This window comes from Artemia franciscana, chromosome 11 (assembly GCF_032884065.1).
Source record: "Artemia franciscana chromosome 11, ASM3288406v1, whole genome shotgun sequence".
NCBI classification, from domain to species: domain Eukaryota; kingdom Metazoa; phylum Arthropoda; class Branchiopoda; order Anostraca; family Artemiidae; genus Artemia; species Artemia franciscana.
Genome location: NC_088873.1, coordinates 35608563 through 35632692, shown reverse-complemented (window position 1 = coordinate 35632692; position 24130 = coordinate 35608563). Strand labels below are relative to the sequence as shown.

General features: G+C 36.7%; 1 protein-coding gene across 4 annotated transcripts in view; it reads right to left on the bottom strand.

Moving 5' to 3' along the window:
• The window catches only part of LOC136033144 (uncharacterized), a 283627-nt gene that overhangs the window by 244934 nt on the left and 14563 nt on the right, over positions 1-24130 (bottom strand). For 2 of the 4 annotated variants that reach the window (XM_065713788.1, XM_065713785.1), the window contains one exon: positions 21662-21758. In XM_065713788.1, the coding sequence (XP_065569860.1) occupies positions 21662-21719 (58 nt within the window). In that variant the 5' untranslated portion in view covers positions 21720-21758. The remainder of the gene's footprint in view (positions 1-21661; positions 21759-24130) is intronic. The other 2 variants (XM_065713789.1, XM_065713786.1) reach the window with 1 other exon arrangement.

The window sequence follows — 24130 nt, the reverse complement described above, 5'->3', positions numbered from 1 at the left end:
TAAAGGTGAATGGTCGGATCAGAAAGAAATGGTTTCGAATATATATATATATCTTATCCAATAAATAAAGTCGTAAAATTGATGTAAAATCTAGGAAATATATGCCTTGAAGTAAAATTTCATGTTGAAACGTTTTATTTGCTTAAACAAATAGCAGATGTATATAATATTTGCAGAAAGAGAAAGTAGAACTTTTCGATGGAAAAGAAACAGATTGTTGATGATGCGCTCAATAGAAAATGGGATTTCTTGAACTTAGTAGGGTTCATGAGATACTTTGTTTATTTATTCTGATTATATCTATATATATAAAAATAAGTTGTCTGTCTGTCTGTCTGTGGATCAGGTGACGTCATGTTTCTGTGTCGGCTGACGTCATGTTTTCGACTGACGAAATTACGAAATTACATTGGGACACAAATGACGACCAGGACACCGGCACATAGGGAATATAAATGACGACCGGGACACTCAAAGAGAAAGCGACCGGGACACAAGGAATGTTCAATTAGCAATTACCATCAACAAAACACCGTCAACAAACCATCACAAATGACGACCGGGACACAGGGAGTATAAATGACGACCAGGACATAAGTAAAAAAAAAACCAAAAAAAAAGGTAAAAACTACAAAAAAACTAAAAAGAAAAAAACAAACTAAAAACTAATAAAAAAACTAAAAAAGCTAAAAAACTAAAAAAACTAAAAAATAAAAAAAAACTAAAAAAAGGAAACAAAAAGAAAAATAAAGGAGAAAAACAAAACTAAAAAAATAAAAATAAAAAAAAACTAAAAAGAAAAAAGAAAAAAAAACTAAAAAAACTAAAAAATGTAAAAACCAAAAAAAAAATAAAAAGAAAAAAAGGGGAAAAATACAAAAATTTATTTCATCATTTACCATTTCAAAAACGAATGTATATACAGACTGGGACACCGGAATACAAATGACGACCGGGACACAGGGAATATAAATGACGACCGGGACACAGGGACACAACTACAACGGGGACGCCGGGGGGCACAGGGGGATATATAAATGACGATGGGGACACAGAAAATGTTCGATTAGCAACCACCATCAACAAAGCTCAAGGGCAATCATTAGAATCATGAGGTATAACTAAAAAAAAACTAAAAAAAGGCAGAAAACTAAAACCTAAAAAAAAGACCAATTCAAAAACGAATGTATATACAGACTGGGACACCGGGACACGAATGACGACCGGGACACCGGGACACAAGGAATATCAATGACGCCCGGGACCCTCAAAGAGAATTCACAGACTGGGACACCGGGACATAAATGACGACTGGAACACATGGAATATAAATGACGACCGGGACACCGGGGGGCACACGGGGATATATAAATGACGACGGCGACACAGGGAATCGTCGATTAGCAATCACCATCAACAAAGCTCAAGGGCAATCATTAGAATCATGAGGTATAGATCTGAATACGGATTGTTTTCCCATGGACCATTATATGTTGCATGTTCAAGAGTCGGTAAACCTGACAATCTATTTATATGCACAGACAATGTGACAGCAAAGAATGTTGTATATTCGCAAGTTTTACGTAGTCAAAAACATATATATATATATATATATATATCTATCTATATTCACAGGTGGGACATAGGGACACAACTACAATGGCGCGTAACTAATATGGCGCGTAACGACTTACGCACGCGGGGGGGCTTGGGGGGGCGCGAAGTGCCCCCACCAACTAGGTGTTGGGGTGGCGCGAAGCGCCACCCCAACAGCTAGTATTATATATCAGTCTTGAATCAGAGTTCAAAGTGAACACACCTGGATTAAATTGGATATTTTATGAACTTATTAATTCAGTAAGCCCTTTTTAGCTTAAGAATTGTGAACTATTTCAAGACTCGGCTATAAGCTCTCATCGAATGAAAATTAGTTCATTATAATTCAAGATTTTACAATAACTGGTTAAGGATAAAGTGACGTGTAACTTTGACCTATATAAGAGGATTATCAAAAGAACTATTTGTGCATGAATTGTAGAAAAAAATTATCGAGCTATTATTATTGAGCTAATTGAACCAACGTGATGCCTGTTACCAGTAGTGACGATAATCCTGTGCTTGTTTATTCGCCAGTACTGAATTTTGTACAGAGCAATTTGCTAATTGGAGCAGAGGATGATGTGATTAAAAGGCAGGGAGTAGAGTTTTTTTACTCTAATTCGGTCAAGGTGGCAAAGACGTTATTGTGGCAGCTTTGTCCGGGTTATGAAGATTGCCCTATTCGGAAGGGAAATAATACATTGGTTAGCCATTTCAGCGACGTAATTACTTTATTAAAATCTCTTGACGAGACTGACACTGCTGTTTCGAAATTCGTCATAAAGCGTCCTACGGAAGTACCCTGCCTCCCTGCCACTGCCTACACCTCTTTATTCTCAAAATTTAATGAGCTCCATCAAGTTGTTTTGGGAATGTTTTCAAAACTTGACAAATATGAATTGAGCTTCCCCCAATTACCCAATTACCCTTCAGTGCTAGATTCGCATGCAACAGTTATCGTCTCAAAGGTGCCGGACGCCTTATCTGACCCTCTTAAGCGAAAAGCTGCTATAGACCAAATTACTGGACACGATTTGGTACGTAGTGTAAAGCCCATCAATGACAAGTGGTATATTAATATGGAAAAGTCTGCTACGGAGGACTTCTGCTCGTCAATCCAGAACATAATCTCCGGTACTAAGACAAAAGTGGTTTCCAAGCAGTTTTTTGGTATATCACGTAATATTCCTACTGACGTTGACATTACGGCACTCGGAAGCCAACACGGTATCAAAGATGTCAAGAGATTGGGCCTATCTAAGTCTGTGAAAATCGAGTTTTTGGATTCTTTTGCGCAACCTACCTTTTTCAAGCATGGCCTCAGGGTGGGCTATGAAATTTTTTCAGTTTACGAGTTTAAGGACCTACCCAAATGCTGTTTTAAATGCCGATCACTAGAGCATCTACAGTACTCCTGTCCCAGCGTTCTCCCAAAATGTGCTCGTTGTGGAGGGCCACACGTATCAACAAAAGATGAGCCATGCATTGCTGATCCCAATTGCGCAAATTGCAGCCAAAAACACCCTTCCTATAGATTTTCCTGCCTCGTTATTAAGAATCGAATAAAGTGCAAACCCACCTTTCAAACATGAGTACATCAATCTCACTTATTTCGTTCAACATAAATAGCACCAAAGATAAGGATTTTGCTATTGATGAGTTGTACGGTTTCTACGATTTGGTATGTCTCCAGGGGCATCTTCTCATTGCTTCAAGTTTGAATTTTTCACGTCGAATCATACTGCGTTCCTGAGTCCAGCAAAAGTTACTGGTGGTCGCCCTTCCGGTGGACTAGCCTGTGTCTTTAAATGGGACATTCATCTACCCTCCCCAGTACTCTTCTACTCCGACGAATTTTTTTTGGCTGTGCGTGTCGGCAGTATTGTATTTATAAACTCTTATCTCCCATATGAAGGATACACGATCGGATCCTTAACCAAATTCGGAAAGGCGTGTGGTCTGCTTAAGAATCTTGTGAATCAGGTACTGTTAAACTCTCTAAAGTATATAATAATTGGGGACCTAAATACTGATATTAATCGATCTTCTGTGAGAAGTGAATTGCTTTTTGAGTGTCTTCTTTCGTACTGCGTTGTGCCCAAATCCCACAATTTTAATATGTTCATCAGTCTGGAAGCACAAGTTATATTGACCATATTATTTGCTCGCCTGGTATTATCTCTTCTTCTGCTTCTGTTCATTTTAACGAGCAAGATACTGACCACATGCCAGTTTCAGCGATATTTACAATGATCTATCGGAAACCAATTGCTCGCGAGAAAAACCGAAGTGGTTTGAAAAAAGTAATTGGAGCAAAGCCAATATACCGCACTACATCTCTACCTTGACAACCCGTCTTTCTACCTTACGTGTTCCATATCATCTTCTTCAGCGCCAGGTACCTACGAATGGTAAAGCTGATATTGACTGGTATTATATCCAACTTGAGGTGTGTATGAAAAGGCCAGAAGAAGCTGCCGTACTTCGACAACGTATTCGTAAAAGAAGACGAAAACCTATCTGATCAATGGACCCTTGTTTAAAGGCAATAAAAAATAAAGCAAAATTATGGCTCCAGATATGGAATGAATGTGGTCGGCCAAGTTCTGGGTGTGACGCGGATATCAAACGTAACACTAAAACCAATTATAAACGTTATCTGTGGTCGGCACGTTACCGCGGTATGGATTTCCCTGTAAGTGGGGAGGATTGGCGAAAAGTGATCAATTCCGACAAGATAAATGATGAAACTATGACAAGTAATTGCCTTCCACCTTCAGCTTGGTATAAACATTATTCTTCTATTTTTTCAGTGATTAATTATTCAGTGCATTCTGTATATACTCGCCTTCTTACCCCCCTCTTTAGTACGACGTTTTCGCAGCGCCATATAGTGTCTATATCTTTTTCTTCCGTAATTAATGCTGTTAAAAGTTGAAAATCTGATTCAATAGATAAGGATGGTATGTCTAAGATGTATATGCCGATTGAATGCACACCCCTTATATCTAACTTTCAGCTTCTTTTTCAAACATGTCTATGTACTTCATACGTACCTGAGAGATTTCTGTGTGGCACTGTTTCGTCAATTTTAAAAAGGGAAAGTCACCGATTGATTGGTCTTGCTATCGACCTATTACTGTATCTTGTAATATTAGTAAGGTTTTTGAGTATATCCTTCTACAATTTTTGACTAAAAATATTATTGAGGATGAGAACCAATTGGTTTTCGGAGTGGGGTGGGTTGTCAGCATGCGCATAAGATTCTGTCTTCTCTATTGGCTGATAATTCTTCCAAGGGAAATGGTCTTTATATTTGTGCTTTGGATCTTTCAAAAGCGTTTGATAGTGTGGTCCATAGTCAGCTCATTTTTTCCTTGTATAATTCTGGGGTCAATCTTTCTGTTATAATTCTTCTTAGGTTTTGGTATTCAAATTCGTTTCTTCAATTAATATCTGCACCAGATAATATTATAATAATGCGAAGAGGAGTTAGGCAGGGTGGTGTTCTGTCCCCTACGCTTTTTAAGATTTGTATTTATAGTGTGCTGGCTAAGATTTCAGGTACATACCTTTCTGGTCTTGCGGATGCTTCTTATCTTGCGTATGCTGACGACTTACTTCTGATTAGCCGTTCCAAAAAGGGTCTTTAAAAATGGTCTCTATAGTTTCTGATGCTTTCTCTGATATTGGCCTTTCAATTAATATAGATAAATGTGAGTTTCTTCCCTATAACTGTACTACTGCTACTTCCCTTCACTGTAATAACTTCACTATCCCTCTTGTTGATTGTATTCGTTGGCTTGGTATCTCTATTACTAACAATATTTCGAGCTTACGTCAGCGTACTGTTTGTGATATAAGTAAAAAGATTCAAATTGGTTATGCGAAAATTGTTGCAAACAGAGGGAAGTATAATAGACGTGCGCTGGCTAAACTTTATTCTACTTTCTGTGATCATTCTGTCCTTTATGCTTCAGGTCTTTTCCCCCTTCTTAATAATGGTAATTTAAAAAGAATTCGGATAAATTATTTCAAATTTTGCAAATTTCTTCTGTATCTTCCACCTTGGACAAAAAATCGGACTCTTGTTAAAAAATTTTCAGTTCCTGATATAACTTTAAAATTGGAGATTCTTCACAGACAACTCTCGAGTACAGCTTCTGCGCGCCTATCCCCTCACCACCGTCTTATCCGTTTTTTTCGTTGACTTTGTGTGTGTATTTATTTTTCTCTTTGTGTTTTTTGAATTTCATTTTTTGTGTGTATCTAATGTTCTTTTTTTTCCATAGTTCGTTTTTTTGTGTGTTTATTTAATTTTTTTTTTTTATTAACGTAAAAAATTTCTATTGTCATTACTTTTCATTTTTTGTATGTTTTGCTTTTTTTGTGTGTATTTAATTGTTTATACTCCACAATTTAATACTTTTATAGTGTTGTTGTGGGTAAGAACTTAAATTATTATTATTATATGTGAAATGCATAAAATTATTTTACATACAATTACTAATGTAGTGAAATTTTTTTTTAAAGAAAATTTTTCCGACTGGAAATTATAAATTTATTTAGATCTTGTCTCTTTATTTAACCTGCATTAAATAGAGGTAAATAGATATTATCATTAAGCCAAGACTTGTCTTACCTCTTTGAGAGGTACAAAATACTCATTTGAACACTGAATTTAAGTCAAAGAAGCATATTTTCATTAAATTTTGTTGGAAAACACAGTAAAACATCACAGTTTTTACCATTTTAGTAGCTTCTTTTTATTTATAAGGCCCATTTTTGCACCTAAAACTAGGTCTCCATCGCAAGGTCAAAAGTATCCATTTGAACCATATGTTTGCATTAAAGAACCAAATTGGATTTGTGTTTCGTTGTAAATAAAGAAAACAGGATTTTTTTTGGGGGGGAGGGGTACGTAAAATTTAGGAGTGGTGCAAGACACAAGATAAAATAATTTATGCATTTGTGAACAATAAGTCTTACAGTTTGAGAAATTCCTAGGTCCTTACATATTTCACGCTCAACTTATCGGAGGGGTCTGAATCTATAGAAGAAAAGGAAACGGAAAAAAATGAAGGCTCTGTATTCTATTTAAATGTTCAAATGAGACAATAAGTCTTTGTTACTTTTTACAGGAGTATTCTGTCTATGCTCAAGAAGGGGAGAACATTTTAAGTGATTGGGGACTTACAGAGGAAGAAGAATTATACCTCTGTATTGATTCGGCAGTCGAGGAAGAACAAAATATGTATTATACTAATGGATATAATCTATTATACACCTCAGACGATCTAGTGTGGCGATGTCCTGAGGGCCAATGTCTCGAGGATGATGATCGTCTAGATGACTTGCCAAAGAGGCCTATTGAGGAGGCTGACATCGCAGATGTAGATGCTGATGATAGTAGTCGAGTGCAAACACCACCATCGCGTCAGGTTGAAGTTATTAACTTTGAGTATGGGGGAGAGGGGGTAGAGGACAATATTAGCTTTTAAAATAAATATTTTATGTCTACTTAACAATTTAATAAAATATTCATATGAATGATTTTGTTTGAATAGACTACATTGTTGATTATAAGCAAATATAGTCCAAAAGTATTCTACACTCGGACTCCGGAACCATATCTAAAATGCAAGGAGTCAGTGGCTTGTGAAAACACAAATCAATTGATTTAAAGTATATTTTTATCATAAGAATATCTAAGAATGCCTTAAAAATAATAGGGAAAGGCTCATTCAAAAAATGTTTTATTCTATGTCTTATTTGTAACAATAAGGACGTATAAAATTAGAGGCGAAACATGTTGCAATAGATCATATTTTTTGATAAAGCTAAGGAGCGATGTTAAAACTTAAGAACCATGTTTAAAATGCAAGGAGGGGTTGGCTCGGAAAACTCGAATCAGTGGATTTAAAATATATTTTTATCATGAAAATATCTGAGAATGCCTTAGGAATGACAGGGGAAGGCTCATTCAAGAAATGTTTTGAATTTTATGTCCTTTTGAAACAATATGGAAATATATAATTAAAGATGAAACTTATTGCAATGGATTATATGTTTTTATAAGGCTAAGGAGCGGTGTTAAAACTTAAGAGACATTGTGAAAACACCGATCAGTGAATTTAAAGTACTTTTTTATCATGAAAATATCTGAGAATGCCTTAGGAATGATAGGGGAAGGCTCATTCAAGAATCGTTTTGAATTTATTTCCTTTTTAAACAATAAGGAAATATCAAATTAATGACGAAAAATATTGCAATAGATCCATTGTTTTGCTGAGGCTTAGGAGCGATGTTAAAACTTAAGAAATCTCGTTATGGAATGGGTAAAAAATGACATGCAATTACAGCTAAACCCTTTTGTTATTGCTAAAGGATCACCTAATTCTACCCAAACTCGCTGATTCTAGTCTTTTATAGGAAGCCATCAACAAATTACCACAAGAAATTCTTGACATTACTTGTAATTTTATCGAAATCCTGCCGTAATTCTACCAAAATTCTAGCGTAATTGTACCGTAACTCTGCCCAAGGTCCCTGATACAAGTTTCTTATATGAGGGCTAATCAAATTACCGCCAGAAATTATTGACATTACTTTTAATTCTACCAAATTTCTACCGTAATGCTACTCAAAGCCAAAGATACTAATCTCTTATATGTAGTCATAAACAAATTATCGCCATAAATTATTGACATTACTCATTATTCTACCATAATTCTACCGAAATACTACCGTAATTCTACCCAGATCTCAGTCTCTTAAATGAATACATAAGCAAATTATCAATAGAAATTATTGACATTACTAGTAATTTTAAAAAAATTCTACCACAATTATAACATTCATTTTTAATCTTGACACTTTTACTGGTGATTATGGACTAGCTAACAAAAGCCATTTGAGAATCAAATAGCTAGACTGATAGTGTTTCCTCTCTAGCAACAATCCGGTGTACTATACCATTACATAACAAACAAATCTATATATATAAAAATAAGTTGTCTGTGTGTGTGTGTGTGCTGAGTGACGTCATGCCATCAGGTCGTCATGTCGTCATTATGACGATGACGTCATTAGATGTATTTAAGACATTCGTTCACAGAAAAATGTTTAATTGTAAAATGACTGAAGAACCTACAATGGCAACAGCCGAGGAAGCTGCTCAAAGAGTCTATGCCAAAAAACTTGCTGCTGATAGAGAAAGTAAGAAAAGAAAGCGTGCCGAGGAATCACTTGCGGCTGTGCGGCTGATAGAGAAAGTAAGAACAGAAAGCGTGCCGAGGAATCACAAGAGCAACGTGAAAACAGGCTTGCGGCTTCAAGAGATAATGCCAGATTAGGAATGTGCAATTTCCGTCTACGAAGGCGTGTCGAGGAACTACCAAAGCAACGCGAAACCAGACTTGCTGCTAAAAGAGAAAGTGAAAAAAGAAGGCGTGCCGAGGAATCACAAGAGCAACGTGAAAACAGGCTTGCGGCTTCAAGAGATAATGCCAAAAGAAAGCGTGCCGAGGAATCACAAGAGCAACGTGAAAATTATCACATGGCATTCAGGTACAGCCCAGTCGATGATTATAGTAGATGTGTTCAAATCGGGACAATGTCTAAAATTTGTCCCTACTGCAAGGCCTTGAAATTTAATGGTGAAACAATGGGAATGTGTTGCGCCTCAGGAAAAGTTAAACTTCCTCAACTGGCTGCACCCCCAGAGCCATTGAAGACTTTGCTTACTGGAACTACGTCAGAATCTAAGCGTTTTGATCAAAAACCAGAAAATATAACTCATGTTTCCAAATGACGTCGTTCGGTGCATTAATACAAAAGAAGAAAAAAACTAAAAAAGGTAAAAACTACAAAAAAAACTAAAAAGAAAACACTAAAAAAACTAAAAAAGCTAAAAAACTAAAAAAAAAAGGCCACTGGGACACAAATAACGACCGGGAGATATAAATGACGACCGGGACACTCAAAGATAAATTACAGACCGGGAAACAAATGACGACCGGGACACAGGGAATATAAATGACGACCGCGACGCTCAAAGAGAAATTACAGACTGGAACACTGGGACACAAATGACGACCGGGATACTGGGAATATAAATGACGGGACATAGGGACACAACTACAAGGGGGATGCCGGGGGCACAGGGGGATATATAAATGACGAAGGGGACACAGGGAATGTTCGATTAGCAATCACCATCAACAAAGCTCAAGGGCAATCATTAGAATAATCAGGTATAGATCTGAATACGGATTGTTTTTCCCATGGACAATTTTATGTTGCATGTTCAAGAGTCGGTAAACCCGACAATCTATTTATATGCAGAGGCAATGGGACATCGAAGAATGTTGTATATTCGCAAGTTTTACGTTGTTAAAAATATATATATATATATATATATATATATATATATATATATATATATATATATATATATATATATATATATATATATATATATATATATATATATATATATATATATATATATATATCTTTCTATATTCACAGGTGGGACACAGGGACAAAACTACAATGGCACGTAACTAATATGGTGCGTAACGACATACGCGAATGGGGGGCTTGGGGGGCGCGAAGCCCCCCCCCCTAACTAGGTATTGGGGTGGCGCCAAGCACCACCCCAACAGCTAGTGTATTATAATACCACGTAAGACCCAGGTGCATGTAATAACGTATAACGGGTTATATTTGTTCCTGAAAAATCAATACATGATCACGTAACGCTTCGCTTCTTGTTCCTGGATATAGCGGTAAATTCCTTTGTTTGCCAACAACATAGAGAACAGAGGCCCTGTGTATAAAACAGAAAAATATTGTGCTATGATCAATTTAGACTATGTCTCTACTTTAGAGGACCCTAAGGGTTTTTCCCCTACATCCGTAGGTTTTTATAGAATCAGCGAAAAAACTGTGATGTAACGCCTGCATTTGCTTCTTGATTTAGTGGGGCCCTGAAGGTTTTTCCTCTTGCCCATGCAGGTTTTTAAATATTTAAAATAACAATCAAAGAAAACATTTGCATAATTAAACAAACATTGCCTATTACACAGCAACCAAAGAAAATCTGGAAGAAAAAATTTGCATAAGTCAACAAACAAGCCGCCTATTACGTAACAAACACCTCCATCTTGAAGACACTTTAAAAAAAAAGTGTGGAGATCGGGATTCAAAGGGATATGGTCCCGCTGTGTCCTGCACCCTATCACTACTTGTAATCTTTTGAAACGTCATGCAAAACCAATTTAGTTAAATGGAACTTTAAATAAATGTCAGGAATTTTTTCTGCTAGAAGAAGGAAGCCATTACCATGCAGCACCTTTATTCAGTCTTAGTGTAAATCTGAGATTCCCAACGTGGAGCGGACTCCACTGATGGGGCATGGTAATATTTTGATGGTTCATAGGCAAGATGCTCCTCCTCTGCCTGATAACACTTTAGAGCATTAATTAAAAAAAAAATACGTGAATGACGTCACATTCGCAAACATCTATAGAGCATGATAGTATTCTACTAAAATTATACATTGTATAGAACGTGTTGTATTCAGGCAATATTTAACCTTAGTTTAAAATATGTTTAGAGGACGATGTATAAAAAGAAACCCAAGTAAAAGCCTTTTAAGCTTCTTTTATGTGAATAAACATAATATTTTCAATAACAAAATGTAAATATCAAGAGGGGAGATCAAGAATTTAGAAATGCCTAGGTCGGGCATGGCCCAAAATTAGTTGGAAACCACTGGTCTAAATGATTGGGAAGATGATAGATTAACCCCTCTTTCCCTCCCTTTATACTTATCTTTAATCTTTTTTATACTTATCAGGAATGGGTTTGAGCATCCCTTACTCGACTTATCTTCTTGATAGTAGCTTTTCCAGACGTATTCTGTAAGAGATATCAGTGAAAGGCTTATCCACCAACATTTCACTTGAAAAACCAATGACAAATAGGCGAATCCCAATGCTGACCACGTATACTCCACTGTGAATATATCTTATTTTAAAACCACGAAGCTGGACTATATTTTATAATTACTGTCCCTTTTTGGTCTCTGCACATAATTTCAAGTACTTCTCGATTTCTGAAAGGTTAAATTTTGTTAAAATATGACGTCATTATCTTACGTCAACCTACATTTTCCAGGGTTAGCTTGTGTAACTTATCCAACAAATGATCCAGGCCATTTCAAGTAGTAATCCTGCTAACCTCTGACGTCCTTTGCATCTCGTGAAACGCTAAGTATAAGTAATCAGGCTTGTCATATAAGTAATCTTGGAGTGCTCGAACGCATTGCTGTCACCTCAGCAGCACATGGCTCATACAGTTTAAGGCATTTTGAGTATTAAATTAACTCTTTTATTAATCACAAAAACTCCTTCTCCTTAGATAATGTTTTTTTTTTTCAGTCACAAGTTGTCACACTCGCAAGTAGTCGTAGTCGCAGTTCTATGTAGTATAAAAAATGCAGTAGCAATTTGTCACAGTCTCTGTTTCACGTATTCGTGGTCACACTTGCAAGTAATAGAAACTGCAGTCGCCAGTACCTGCAGATACAAGTAGTTGTTGCCTTTCCAGGCGCAAGAAGTTGCAACCGCAGTTCCAAGAAGTCATAGTCACAGTCAAAATTAGCTAGAGTCACAGTTACAAGCCGTTGGAGCCGTAATTGGTCAGTCGAAATTAGTCACAGACCCAAGCAGTCACAGTCGTAAATAGTCACAGTTGCAGTCATGGATAGTCGCAATAACAGTAGTAGTAGTAGTAGCAGCAGTTGTAGTTGTAGAATTAATAGCAGTAGTAATAGCAAAAGTAGGAGTTGTGGTAATAGTAGCTGTGGTAAAATTAGTATTAGTGGTCGTAGCTTCTCTAAAAGATTCAGTTTAATACCCATAGATGTTCCTTATATTTTGCTTGCATGCCTTATTGACAAAAGTAAAGCGTATAATTCCTTTTTATTTAGTTCAAAATTCACCCAATCGTCCTCTGAAAGTTTCACCTTATTGGCCTTAGACATTCTACACATATTTCAAACACACCCTTTCAACATTCATACATGGTTAAAATCCCGATCAACATTCCTAGAAAATAATAGCTTAATACCTTTAGCCGTTCCTAACATATCGCAAATACGTTCTTGTGACAAACTTAAATATACATAGTTACATCTGATTTAGCTTTACACCCCACTCACCTTTCTCTCAAAAGTAAAAGTCAATACGCTATTCAGCTCCCGAGAACCCTTTTGATTTAGTTCCACGGTAATAGTAGCACCCGTAGTATTACCAGTTATAGCTCCGAAAGTTTCAGCATAATACCATCATCTGTTCCTGAGATACTCATATAGTGTCTTTTGATTTTTTCAGTACCTTCCTCACCATTCTCTAAGAAATTCAACTTAATACTCTTAGGAGTTCCTGAGAGCAAATATGCCCTTTTTACAACCTGGAGGCACAGATTGTCCAATGATTTAGTTCCATATCCAACTCAATATTCACTGAAATTTCAGCTTTGTACCTTAGCACTGACCTGACATCTTACTGCACTGACCGTTTCAAATTAATACCTATAACTGTTTCTAATATTTTACAGATGCTCCCTTCGGGACCAATTTGTTGCATAGAGTTTTTCATTTAGTTCAACTGCCCCCCTCAGCATTCCCCGACAGCTTCATCTTTATATTTAGCCTATTTGGAGATTCAGGAATAAGCTTACCCCCTTTCCTAATATCTAAACCTATATAATTATAATAATACTAGCTGTTGGTGTGACGCTTCGCGCCACCCCAACACCTAGTTGGTGGGGGCACTCGTGCCACGCCCCCCAAGCCCCCTCCCCGCGCGCGTAAGTCGTTACACCCCATATTAGTTACGCTCCATTGTAGTTGTGTCCCTATGTCCCACCTGTGAATATAGATATATATATATATATATATATATATATATATATATATATATATATATATATATATATATATATATATATATATATATATATATATATATATATATATATATATATATATATATATATATATATATATATATATATATATGTGTGTGTGTTTTTAACTACGTAAAACTTGCGAATATACAACATTCTTTGCTGTCCCATTGTCTGTGCATATAAATAGATTGTCAGGTTTACTGACTCTTGAACATGCAACATATAATGGTCCATGGGAAAACAATCCGTATTCAGATCTATACCTCATGATTCTAATGATTGCCCTTGAGCTTTGTTGATGGTGATTGCTAATCGACCATTCCCTGTGTCGCCGTCGTCATTTATATATCCCCCTATGCCCCCCGGCGTCCCCGTTGTAGTTGTGTCCCTGTGTCCCGGTCGTCATTTATATTCCCTGTGTCCTGGTCGTCATTTGTGTCCTGGTGTCCCAGTCTGTGATTTCTCTTTGAGTGTCCCGGGCGTCATTTATATTCCTTGTGTCCCGGTGTCCCGGTCTTCATTTGTGTCCCGGTGTCCCGGTCTGTATATACATTCGTTTTTGAATTGGTCTTTTTTTTAGTTTTTAGTTTTTTACCTTTTTTTAGTTTTTTTAGTTATACCTCATGATTCTAATGATTGCCCTTGAGCTTTGTTGATGGTGATTGCTAATCGAACATTCCCTGTGTCCCCGTCGTCATTTATATATCCCCCTGTGCCCTCCGGCGTCCCCGTTTTAGTTGTGTCCCTGTGTCCCGGTTGTCATTTATATTCCCTGTGTCCCGGTCGTCATTTGTATCCCGGTGTCCCGGTCTGTATATACAGTCGTTTTAGAAATGGTATATGATGAAATAAATTTTTTTATTTTTCCCCTTTTTTTCTTTTTAGTTTTTTTTTGGTTTTTACTTTTTTTTAGTTTTTTTTATTTTTTTTTAGTTTTTCTTTTTAGTTTTTTTTTATTTTATTTTTTTTAGTTTTGTTTTTTTCCTTTATTTTTCATTTTTTTCCTTTTTTTATTTTTTTTTCTTTTTTAGTTATTTTAGTTTTTTAGTTTTTTTATTAGTTTTTAGTTTTTTCTTTTTAGTTTTTTTGTAGTTTTTACCTTTTTTTTAGTTTTTTTTAGTTTTTTTTACTTATGTCCTGGTCGTCATTTATACTCCCTGTGTCCCGGTCGTCATTTGTGTCCCGGTGCTTTGTTGATGGTGATTGCTAATCGAACATTCCTTGTGTCCCGGTCGCTTTCTCTTTGAGTGTCCCGGTCGTCATTTATATTCCCTATGTGCCGGTGTCCCGGTCGTCATTTGTGTCCCGATGTCCCGGTCTGTAATTTCGTCAGTCGAAAACATGACGTCAGTCGACAAACAAACGAATGAAGACCGGGACACCGGGACACAAGGAATATAAATGACGCCCGGGACACTCAAAGAGAAATCACAGACTGGGACACCGGGACACAAATGACGACCAGGACACAGGGAATATAAATGACGACCGGGACACAGGGACACAACTACAACGGGGACGCCGGGGGGCATAGGGGGATATATAAATGACGACGGCGACACAGGGAATGGTCGATTAGCAATCACCATCAACAAAGCTCAAGGGCAATCATTAGAATCATGAGGTATAGATCTGAATACGGATTGTTTTCCCATGGACCATATAAGGAATATAAATGACAACCGGGAACCTCAAAGAGAAATTACAGACTGGGACACCCGGACACAAATCACGACCGGGACATAGGGAATATAGATGACGACCGGGATACAGGGACACAACTACAACGGGGACGCCGGTGGCACAGGCGGGATATATAGATGACGACCGGGACACAGGGATTGTTCAAATAGAAATTACAGACCGGGACACCGGGACACAGGGAATATACATGACGACCAGGACACCCAAAGAGAAATTACAAACTGGGACACCGGGACACAAATGACGACCGGGACACAGGGAATATAAATGACGACCGGGACACAGGGACACATCATTAGAATAATGAGGTATAGATCTGAATACGGATTGTTTTTCCCATGGACAATTATATGTTGCATGTTCAAGAGTCAGTAAACCTGACAATCTAGTATATGCATAGACAATGGGACAGCGAAGAATGTTGTATATTCGCATGTTTTACGTAGTTAAAAACATATATATATATATATATATATATATATACTAGCTGTTGGGGTGGCGCTTCGCGCCACCCCAACACCTAGTTGGTGGGGGCGCTTCGCGCCCCCCCCAAGCCCCCCCGCGCGCGTAAGTCGTTACGCGCCATAATAGTTACGCGCCATTGTAGTTGTGTCCCTATGTCCCACCTGTGAATATAGATATATATATATATATATGGTTTTAACTACGTAAAACTTGCGAATATACAACATTCTTTGCTGTCCCATTGTCTTTGCATATAAATAGATTGTCAGGTTATCCCCCTGTTTCCCCCGGTGTCCCCGTTGTAGTTGTGTCCCTGTGTCCCGGTCGTCATTTATATTCCCTGTGTCCCGGGTCCCGGTCATCATTTGTATCCCGGTGTCCCGGTCTGTATATACATTCGTTTTTTAGTTTTGTTTTTCTCCTTTATTTTTTTCCTTTTTTTTTCTTTTTTAGCTTATTTAGATTTTTAGATTTTTTAGTTTTTTTTATTAGTTTTTAGTTTTTATTTCTTTTTAGTTTTTTTGTCCCGGTCGTCATTTATATCCCCCTGTTTCCCCCGGTGTCCCCGTTGTAGTTGTGTCCCTGTGTCCCGGTCGTTATTTATATTCCCTGTGTCCCGGTCGTCATTTGTATCCCGGTGTACCGGTCTGTATATACATTCGTTTTTTAGTTTTGTTTTTCTCCTTTATTTTTTTCCTTTTTTTTCTTTTTTAGTTTATTTAGATTTTTAGATTTTTTAGTTTTTTTATTAGTTTTTAGTTTTTTTTTCTTTTTAGTTTTTTTGTAGTTTTTACCTTCTTTTTAGTTTTGTTAATTTTTTTTTTTACTTGTGTCCTGGTCGTCATTTATACTCCCTGTGTCCCGGTGCTTTGTTGATTGCTAATCGAACATTCCTTTTGTCCTGGTCGCTTTCTCTTTGAGTGTCGTCATTTATTTTTTTCTTTTTTAGTTCTTTTAGTTTTTACCTTTTTTAGTTTTTTTTTAGTTTTTAGTTTTTTTAGTTTTTTACCTTTTTTTAGTTTTTTTAGTTTTTTAGCTTTTTTATTTTTTTTATTAGTTTTTAGTTTTTTTGTAGTTTTTGCCTTTTTTTTTAGTTTTTTGTCCTGGTCGCTTTCTCTTTGAGTGTCGTCATTTATTAGTTTTTTCCTTTTTTTTTTAGTTTTTTATTGGTTTTTACCTTTATTTTAGCTTATTTTTCAGTTTTTTCCTTTTTTTTAGTTTTTTTTTATTTTTTATTTTTTTTAGTTTTTTACCTTTTTTTAGTTTTTTTAGTTTTTTAGCTTTTTTACTTTTTTTATTAGTTTTTAGTTTTTTTTTTGTAGTTTTTGCCTTTTTTTAGTTTTTTCAGTTTTTTTTTTAGTTTTTTATTGGTTTTTACCTTTATAGTTTTTTTAGTTTTTTAGCTTTTTTATTTTTTTTATTAGTTTTTAGTTTTTTTTGTAGTTTTTGCCTTTTTTTAGTTTTTTCAGTTTTGACGTCACCTAATCCAGTTTTTTCAGGTGACGTCACCTGACACATCCATCCACACATCCATCCACACATCCACAGACAGACAACTTATTTTTATATATATAGATATATATATATATATATATATATATATATATATATATATATATATATCTATCTCTATTCACAGGTGAGACACAGGGACACAACTACAATGGCGCGTAAGTAATATGGCGCGTAACGACTTACGTGCGCGGGGGGCTTAGGGGGGGGCGAAGCGCTCCACCAACTAGGTGTTGGGGTGGCGCGAAGCGCCACCCCAACAGCTAGTTTTATATACGTGTAAGTCAGGGCAAGCCTTTGAGACTCTGGAGAAAATGGGAAAACATGCCTATTTGACATTTAAGGCAAGATAATTTACATCAAGCTACTGGATAACTCTTTCAAAAAGGGCTATCACCTTTGAACGAAGATCAGACTCAGTTCTACGAGCTGTGCCAAGAGTTCTGTCATCAGCAAAGGCAATAGGTGCATCCGGTAAAGACGAACTCCTGTCAAAATTATTGAGGGATGCTGGTTGACAAAGATGACAGCAAATGGTAGGTTTTAAATTTTTAACCGCAATAATAAGGTCATTGACGTAGATTAAAAAGAGTATCGGCCAAACGACAGATCCTTGTGGAACTCCAAACTCTATTCGAGAAGGGTTAGAAAAGTGCGGATCAATCGAGATTACTCGACCAGATAATAACTCGATAAGATAAGAACTCGATAAATACCAGCTATTAAATACCAGCTATTAAATCACTAATAAAAGTGAGGTCTCGCCTCTACTCCCGGGGTGGTAATATCAACGGCAAGAAATTGCGAAGTCAAATAGTATCTTTGGTAAAGAAAGCTAAAGCTCGCTACGGTCATGAAACCATGCCCTACCAGTTACTTACTTCAAACCCCAAAAAGTGGCACAACGATTTAAAAAGATAGGTCAGCCAAGCTTCTGACAGCAGTGTAAAGATCAGCAATGATGATGGTTCTTTAATCAGTGCAGAAGAAGTGAGCGAATTCTCTACCACGATTTGCACTACCTATCCACCCATTACGGCTGATGAAAATTCCACCATACTTGAAAAATGTGAGCCTGAGAGCGACATAATTGTCAGTGAGTTCGACGTCTACTCGGAATTACGGAAGATTAAACTGAATACATCTTCATACCCTGGTGAGCTACCTGTCAAATTGCTACGTGAATATGCAGCTTTCATAGCATTACCACTGTCCATCATCATAAACGAGTGTTTTGTTTCTGGCTATTTCCCGTCACAGTGGAAACGAAACTATATTGGAGTTATTCCTTAAAACCGCCCCCCTAGTGCATGCGTCGATCTCCGCCCGATCTCACTTACATCTTGTTTGGCAAAAGTAGTGGAGGCCTTCATTCTCAAGTTTCTTCTGAAACAAATTCATGGGCGTAATGATAAATTCCAGTATGGTGGGCTCTCCAAGTGTAGCACTACAATCTACCTAGTACGGATGTTTGACTGCGTCCTCCAATGGCTCGAAAAAGGTAGCTGTTCCGTCGACATTTACGCAGTGGATTTCAGAAAGGCCTTTGACCTAATCCGCCTCCCTAATGCAGGCATGAATCTCCAGGAAATCGGTGCCAAACGAGGCAACCTTGGCCTTGTACTTGACGTCTTAACTGACCGAAAACAAAAAGTCTTTGCACTTCACGAAAACGATTCGGATTCATCATGGTCAGATACTTCTTGTGGGGCCCCACAAGGCACAAAATTATCGGGAATAATTCTCCTGGCTGTAATTAACTCTCTGCTTGGTTATCACAACGGCCGTTACAAGTTTGTAGATGATCTGTCCATAGTTCTCGCTTACCTAGTCGAAAACAATATCATAACAAAGCAGTTTTCAGACCAGTTATTTGATCAGCTAAAAACCGAATTCTCAAGTCATGACCTTACCATCAACGCAGCCAAGTCGAAGATAATTCGTTTCAACCCTCTGAAGCGAAATATAGATATGCCTCTAGTACCTTTTCCGATTGTGAACGGAATGAAAATCTTAGGAGTAACTTTCACTAGTGACTGTAGTTTCAGTGTCCATATTAATTCACCCGTCCACAAGACTAATGCAAGCCTTCAGACACTTACCAAAACGAGACGTGTTTGGGTGTGATACTGAAATGAAATGAGAATGATACTTGAGTAGTTCCCGCATCAATGTCATTATCTATATAAATAATCCATAAAAACCTTTTTTTTACTTTACTTTATTTCACAGGCATGGCTCTAACAACTGCGCCGCAGAGTACTCATCCTTCATGTGGAGGATTGTCTTATCTTTCTTGTTGATAATTCTCTCTACACCATGAACTTATATATTCTTAATAAATTTACTCCGTTTACCTGGATTGCTATTCTTTAGTTCGGGATGTGGATTAGATATAATAACGGCAATTGTTATTTCTCTTTTTGGCTTTGAAAGCCAAACCAGTGGACTTAGCTGGACAGTGCTGGATTCACATTTTAACTAAGAAATCCAATAAACTTTTGCAGTCATTGAATCATGACGCAATAGTACAGGTAACGTCATTAGATAAAAGCAGGAAGTTCATTGGGTTCAGTTATTACGAAACATGAAATAGACTGATCATCAGTCAAACGAGAACAGAGTAAATCAAACATATCACCCAGAAATGAAGCTGGTGGGCTGGCTGCCCCTATGACCATCAAGTAGATCAATATTAAATTATCTTTTGCAAGTATTGATAGTGTCTTTTAAGGCTTCTTTGCTAAAGAATTCCGCATATTTCAAAATTTTGTGTCGTTCTATATTTTTCTTAATGGATCTTTGGAGAAAGTTCCATACAGGGCTGATAACCAATCGTACCTCAATTTTCAATTTCAATCAATGTTTTATATTTGAACCCTATACAATATTCAATAATCAACGTAATGGATAATGCAATGCGAGTGAAAAACTCCCGCATACCAAAGTCGCTGGCAAAAGATTTTGCAAGTAATTCAAGAATTTCAATGCATGACTTGGATGATAATAGTACTGAATATTAACTTAGAGCCACAATCCATGAGTAATTTTTAAGCCATAATCACTTAAAAATTTATAAATTCATCTGACACATTTCAATTATAAGTTTAAAAGTATTTCACTTGTTATTTACTCCGAACAGGTACATATTTAATACGGTTGAAACTCAATTAGTTGTTAACTGGTCAAATACCAAAAGAGAACTTTTTAAACCATGGTCAACTCACATAACATATAGCTTTTAACCCAGGGTCCTTGGGGGTCATATCATGCCTTGAGGCATAATACTATTTATCTTTTCCACTATCTTGAAGAAAATTGTTATTTTAACATTTTGATCGTATATCTTTGGAGATAGAGCAGCTGAAGAGACCGTGTGGGCTTGTTGCTCTCCAATCACTTTCGACTAGACAGGGTACTACAATTATCTATTTCCAGTGGAATACCTAATCAATCAATCAATCATTTTATTAATACTAAAACACTATTACAAAAGTAAAAATTTTTTTCGGCCCAAGAAGCGTTGCTTGTTATGGGCCATACAGCACAATAATAGAGCACTAAAAGATCCATAAATAATACCCTAAATCAAAAAATATATATGAAAAAAAAACTAGCATATTTGTATACAGTAAAAAAAAAAGAAACTGGTAGTAATTATAATAGTAGAAATAAGCAGAAACCAAGAAAATAGAGAAACAGGAAAGACGAAGTTGACATTAGAATATCAGAAAAAAACGACAAATAAACAAAGGCTTCAAAAGCTAAAAAGATTCCTGAAAACATTTTAAAAAGAATAGAAGAAAGATATATAAGTTAGGAAAGAATTCAAAACAAGGAGAAACAATCGGAAAAGAGAAAACAGGAAAATAATAACAAAGGAGAGAGAGAGAAATTACTAAACTGGAAAGACTCGATGAAAAACTGCCACTGCAGAAAGAAATAGAAGGACTTCCGGAGGGACGGAATTCCATAGTAGAATTGATTGATAAACAGGAGACCTCTGGGCTGCTCGAGATGATTGTTTGGGTAAAAAAAAATACCTCCCTCTAAAGTTTGTGAAATTTTTTCCTTGGGAATTGGCTCGGTTAAAAAAGAAGAAAAGAAGTAATACTTTGAAGCCATGCTGCTCATGACTTAGGCCCCGCTATGTATGACTTAGGCACCTGCATGTGATAGCAAACCTGCGCATACGCACGGGAAAGTTTCAGCAGGATCAGAAGTACAAATAACATTTAATGCTTTATTTTTAAAAAAAATTCATGTTTTCCTTTTCGTGTATCATCGGCTAAGTTAAACAAATAACTTTCTGACAAAAAATTTGACAAAAATTCTTTTTAATAGTTGTTATGTCGGCAATTAAATTTATAAAGCCACTCAGATTCGAAATTGTGCCTACCTGCAAGTACAGTAAAGAATAGTAAAAGCAGCATCTGTGTTGTTGATTCTACAGTCATTAGAGTCCAGATATTTCTTATTTTGTCCAAGAATAACTACTGAAAACAAAGAACGTATAATTAATTTGCAATAAAAGCTTTGGCAAGTGAAAATTTGAGTAAGCGTGGCACCACCATGCAGTCTACACCCCGACGCCGGGTGATAGGGTTAGGAATTCCCTCCCTCTCAAAACTAGACTCCGACAAATAAAATACTTACCCGAACAGTTAATTACTTACCCAGCCTCTAGTACCGATAGGTATCCCAAATCAATTTGTCCCTTATTTCATTCGGTATTCTAATAATATTAGCTTGACAAATATTTGATGCAATTAATTTATAAGACCGGTCCTTCAGTAGGATGACTCTCAAGGTTGGGTAGTAGACCACGATGAGCTGGAGAATTCGAACAGTTTTGTCCAAATCGATATGTCAACTCATGTCCACAACTATCAAGTGAATTCAAGTTGAGTTGTTTTAGTGAATCATCATATGTTGAGTATTTATGTCCAAGCATATTTTTTTCAGCTCTTTTTTGTATTATTTTTGCACTCTTTTGAGTTTAATGCTACTCTTTACTTTCATCAAAATACTTGAGGCTCTTTTTTGTTACCAAAACTAAATTCTATCGAATTTTAATTTTGAAATCATTCAATCTAAATAGACAGTGAATGTCTAGTTTGATTAGGTATAATCAATTTGATTTGATCATTTGATTTAGGTATGATAAGAGTTGGAAATTAACTTGCGGTTTTATTATGTGGTTTCTGCTATTGTTGGTCTGGAAGGAGGTTCAAGATGAACATTTCAGTTAAAAAAAATGGTAAAAAACCAGATCACGTCTTTGTTTTGCTTACAACTTTCTAGTTGGAAGGAAAATTAAACAGCCTAAATACACAACCGATATGAGAACCAATATTTGTGGGGACACTTCTGCATAGAAATTTGTCCCCCATATGATGAGAATAGGAAATTATGAGCTTAGCTTTGATCAAAAAACTCTAAGTTGGGCCATATTTCTTGCAGTATTGCAGATTCACCTATTGCAGATGTCGAAAAAATCTCGAAGGAAGCTTAGGGTGAACAATTCCTTTAACAAAAAAAGGGTCAAAAGGCCGTTGATGTAAATGCCTCGATTGCAACTCTACAATTTGATGAAAAATTAATCAACCTAATGGACTACCAATGTGAGAACCCTAATTTTCAATTACACTTCTGCAGAGAAATTTTGCTCCCCATTTGTTGAAAATAGGAAATTACGAAATCAGCTTTGATCAAAATATTGTAAGTCGCACTAAATGCTTTGTGATATTACAGATTTTTATGTTGCGATATCGCGATATAATGTGGATCACAAAAATTATCCAAAAAAATCCCATGAACTAGAATACTTCCACCAATTATCTTAGGAACGAAATGACTACCAGTGATCGGCGTGAATATCCCCCCTCTTTTCCCCAAATGCATCCGATCAAAATTTTGAGATAGCCATTTCGTTTGAAATAGTTCAACGATTAGATGACAAAACTTTGGGGTTAATATATCCCCCCCAAACCTGAGAGAAGGGCTGTAGCTTATGCCTCGGGGGCATATAAGGTTTTTTACGGAAAATGAGGTTGTGTTGTCCTCAGGGGAGTCTCAAATGATATAAAACTGAAAGTTCCATTTCCTTTTTAAGATTGACGTGATCCGATGGACACTAGCCTCCCCCACAAACTTCAAGGCCATACGGCTTCAATTTCTTTCCCCAGAGGCACTTTACATGGAAGAGGCACATTACATAAGCTTCGGTGGGCCTCGTTCTATTGGAAATCGGAAGTTATAGTGCCCTTTTTAGTAGTCACAAGTAATCGGAGGGCAAATAGCCCCCATGCTCTTTTTCCCAAATGCATCTGATAAAAATTTTAATCTTAGTTCAGGGATTCTATAACAAAAAGTCCGGAGTGGACACAACCCACCTGGGCACAGGGGCTCGCGTTGTAAGTTATACTCCGGGGGTATATATGGCTCTTATGAAACAGCTGCTAGTATAAACTTCAGAATTGGTTCATTTGATTGGGAAGTAAAGGCTCCAGTTCACTATTGAAGAGTCAAACGAGATCGGAGGTCAACTAGCCTCCACTCTTTTTTCCCCAAACCCATCCAATAAAAATTTTGAGATAGAAATGCTATTGAAAATAGTTCAAACATCAGATAGCAAAAACTCCAGGGTCGAGACACAGCCTTAGAGCCCAATGGCAAGTGTTTTAAGCTATGCCCTGGGGGCATATAAGGTTTTTATGTAAGGAGTGGTCGTTCAGAGGTACAGAGGTTCAGAGGTAACTTATTTGATTGGAAATTGAGTTATTGTTTTAAGAGCTAAAAGTGATCGGAGGGCATCTACCCCCCCCCCTACTCCCTTTTTTCCTTAAATGCATCCAACAGATTTGAG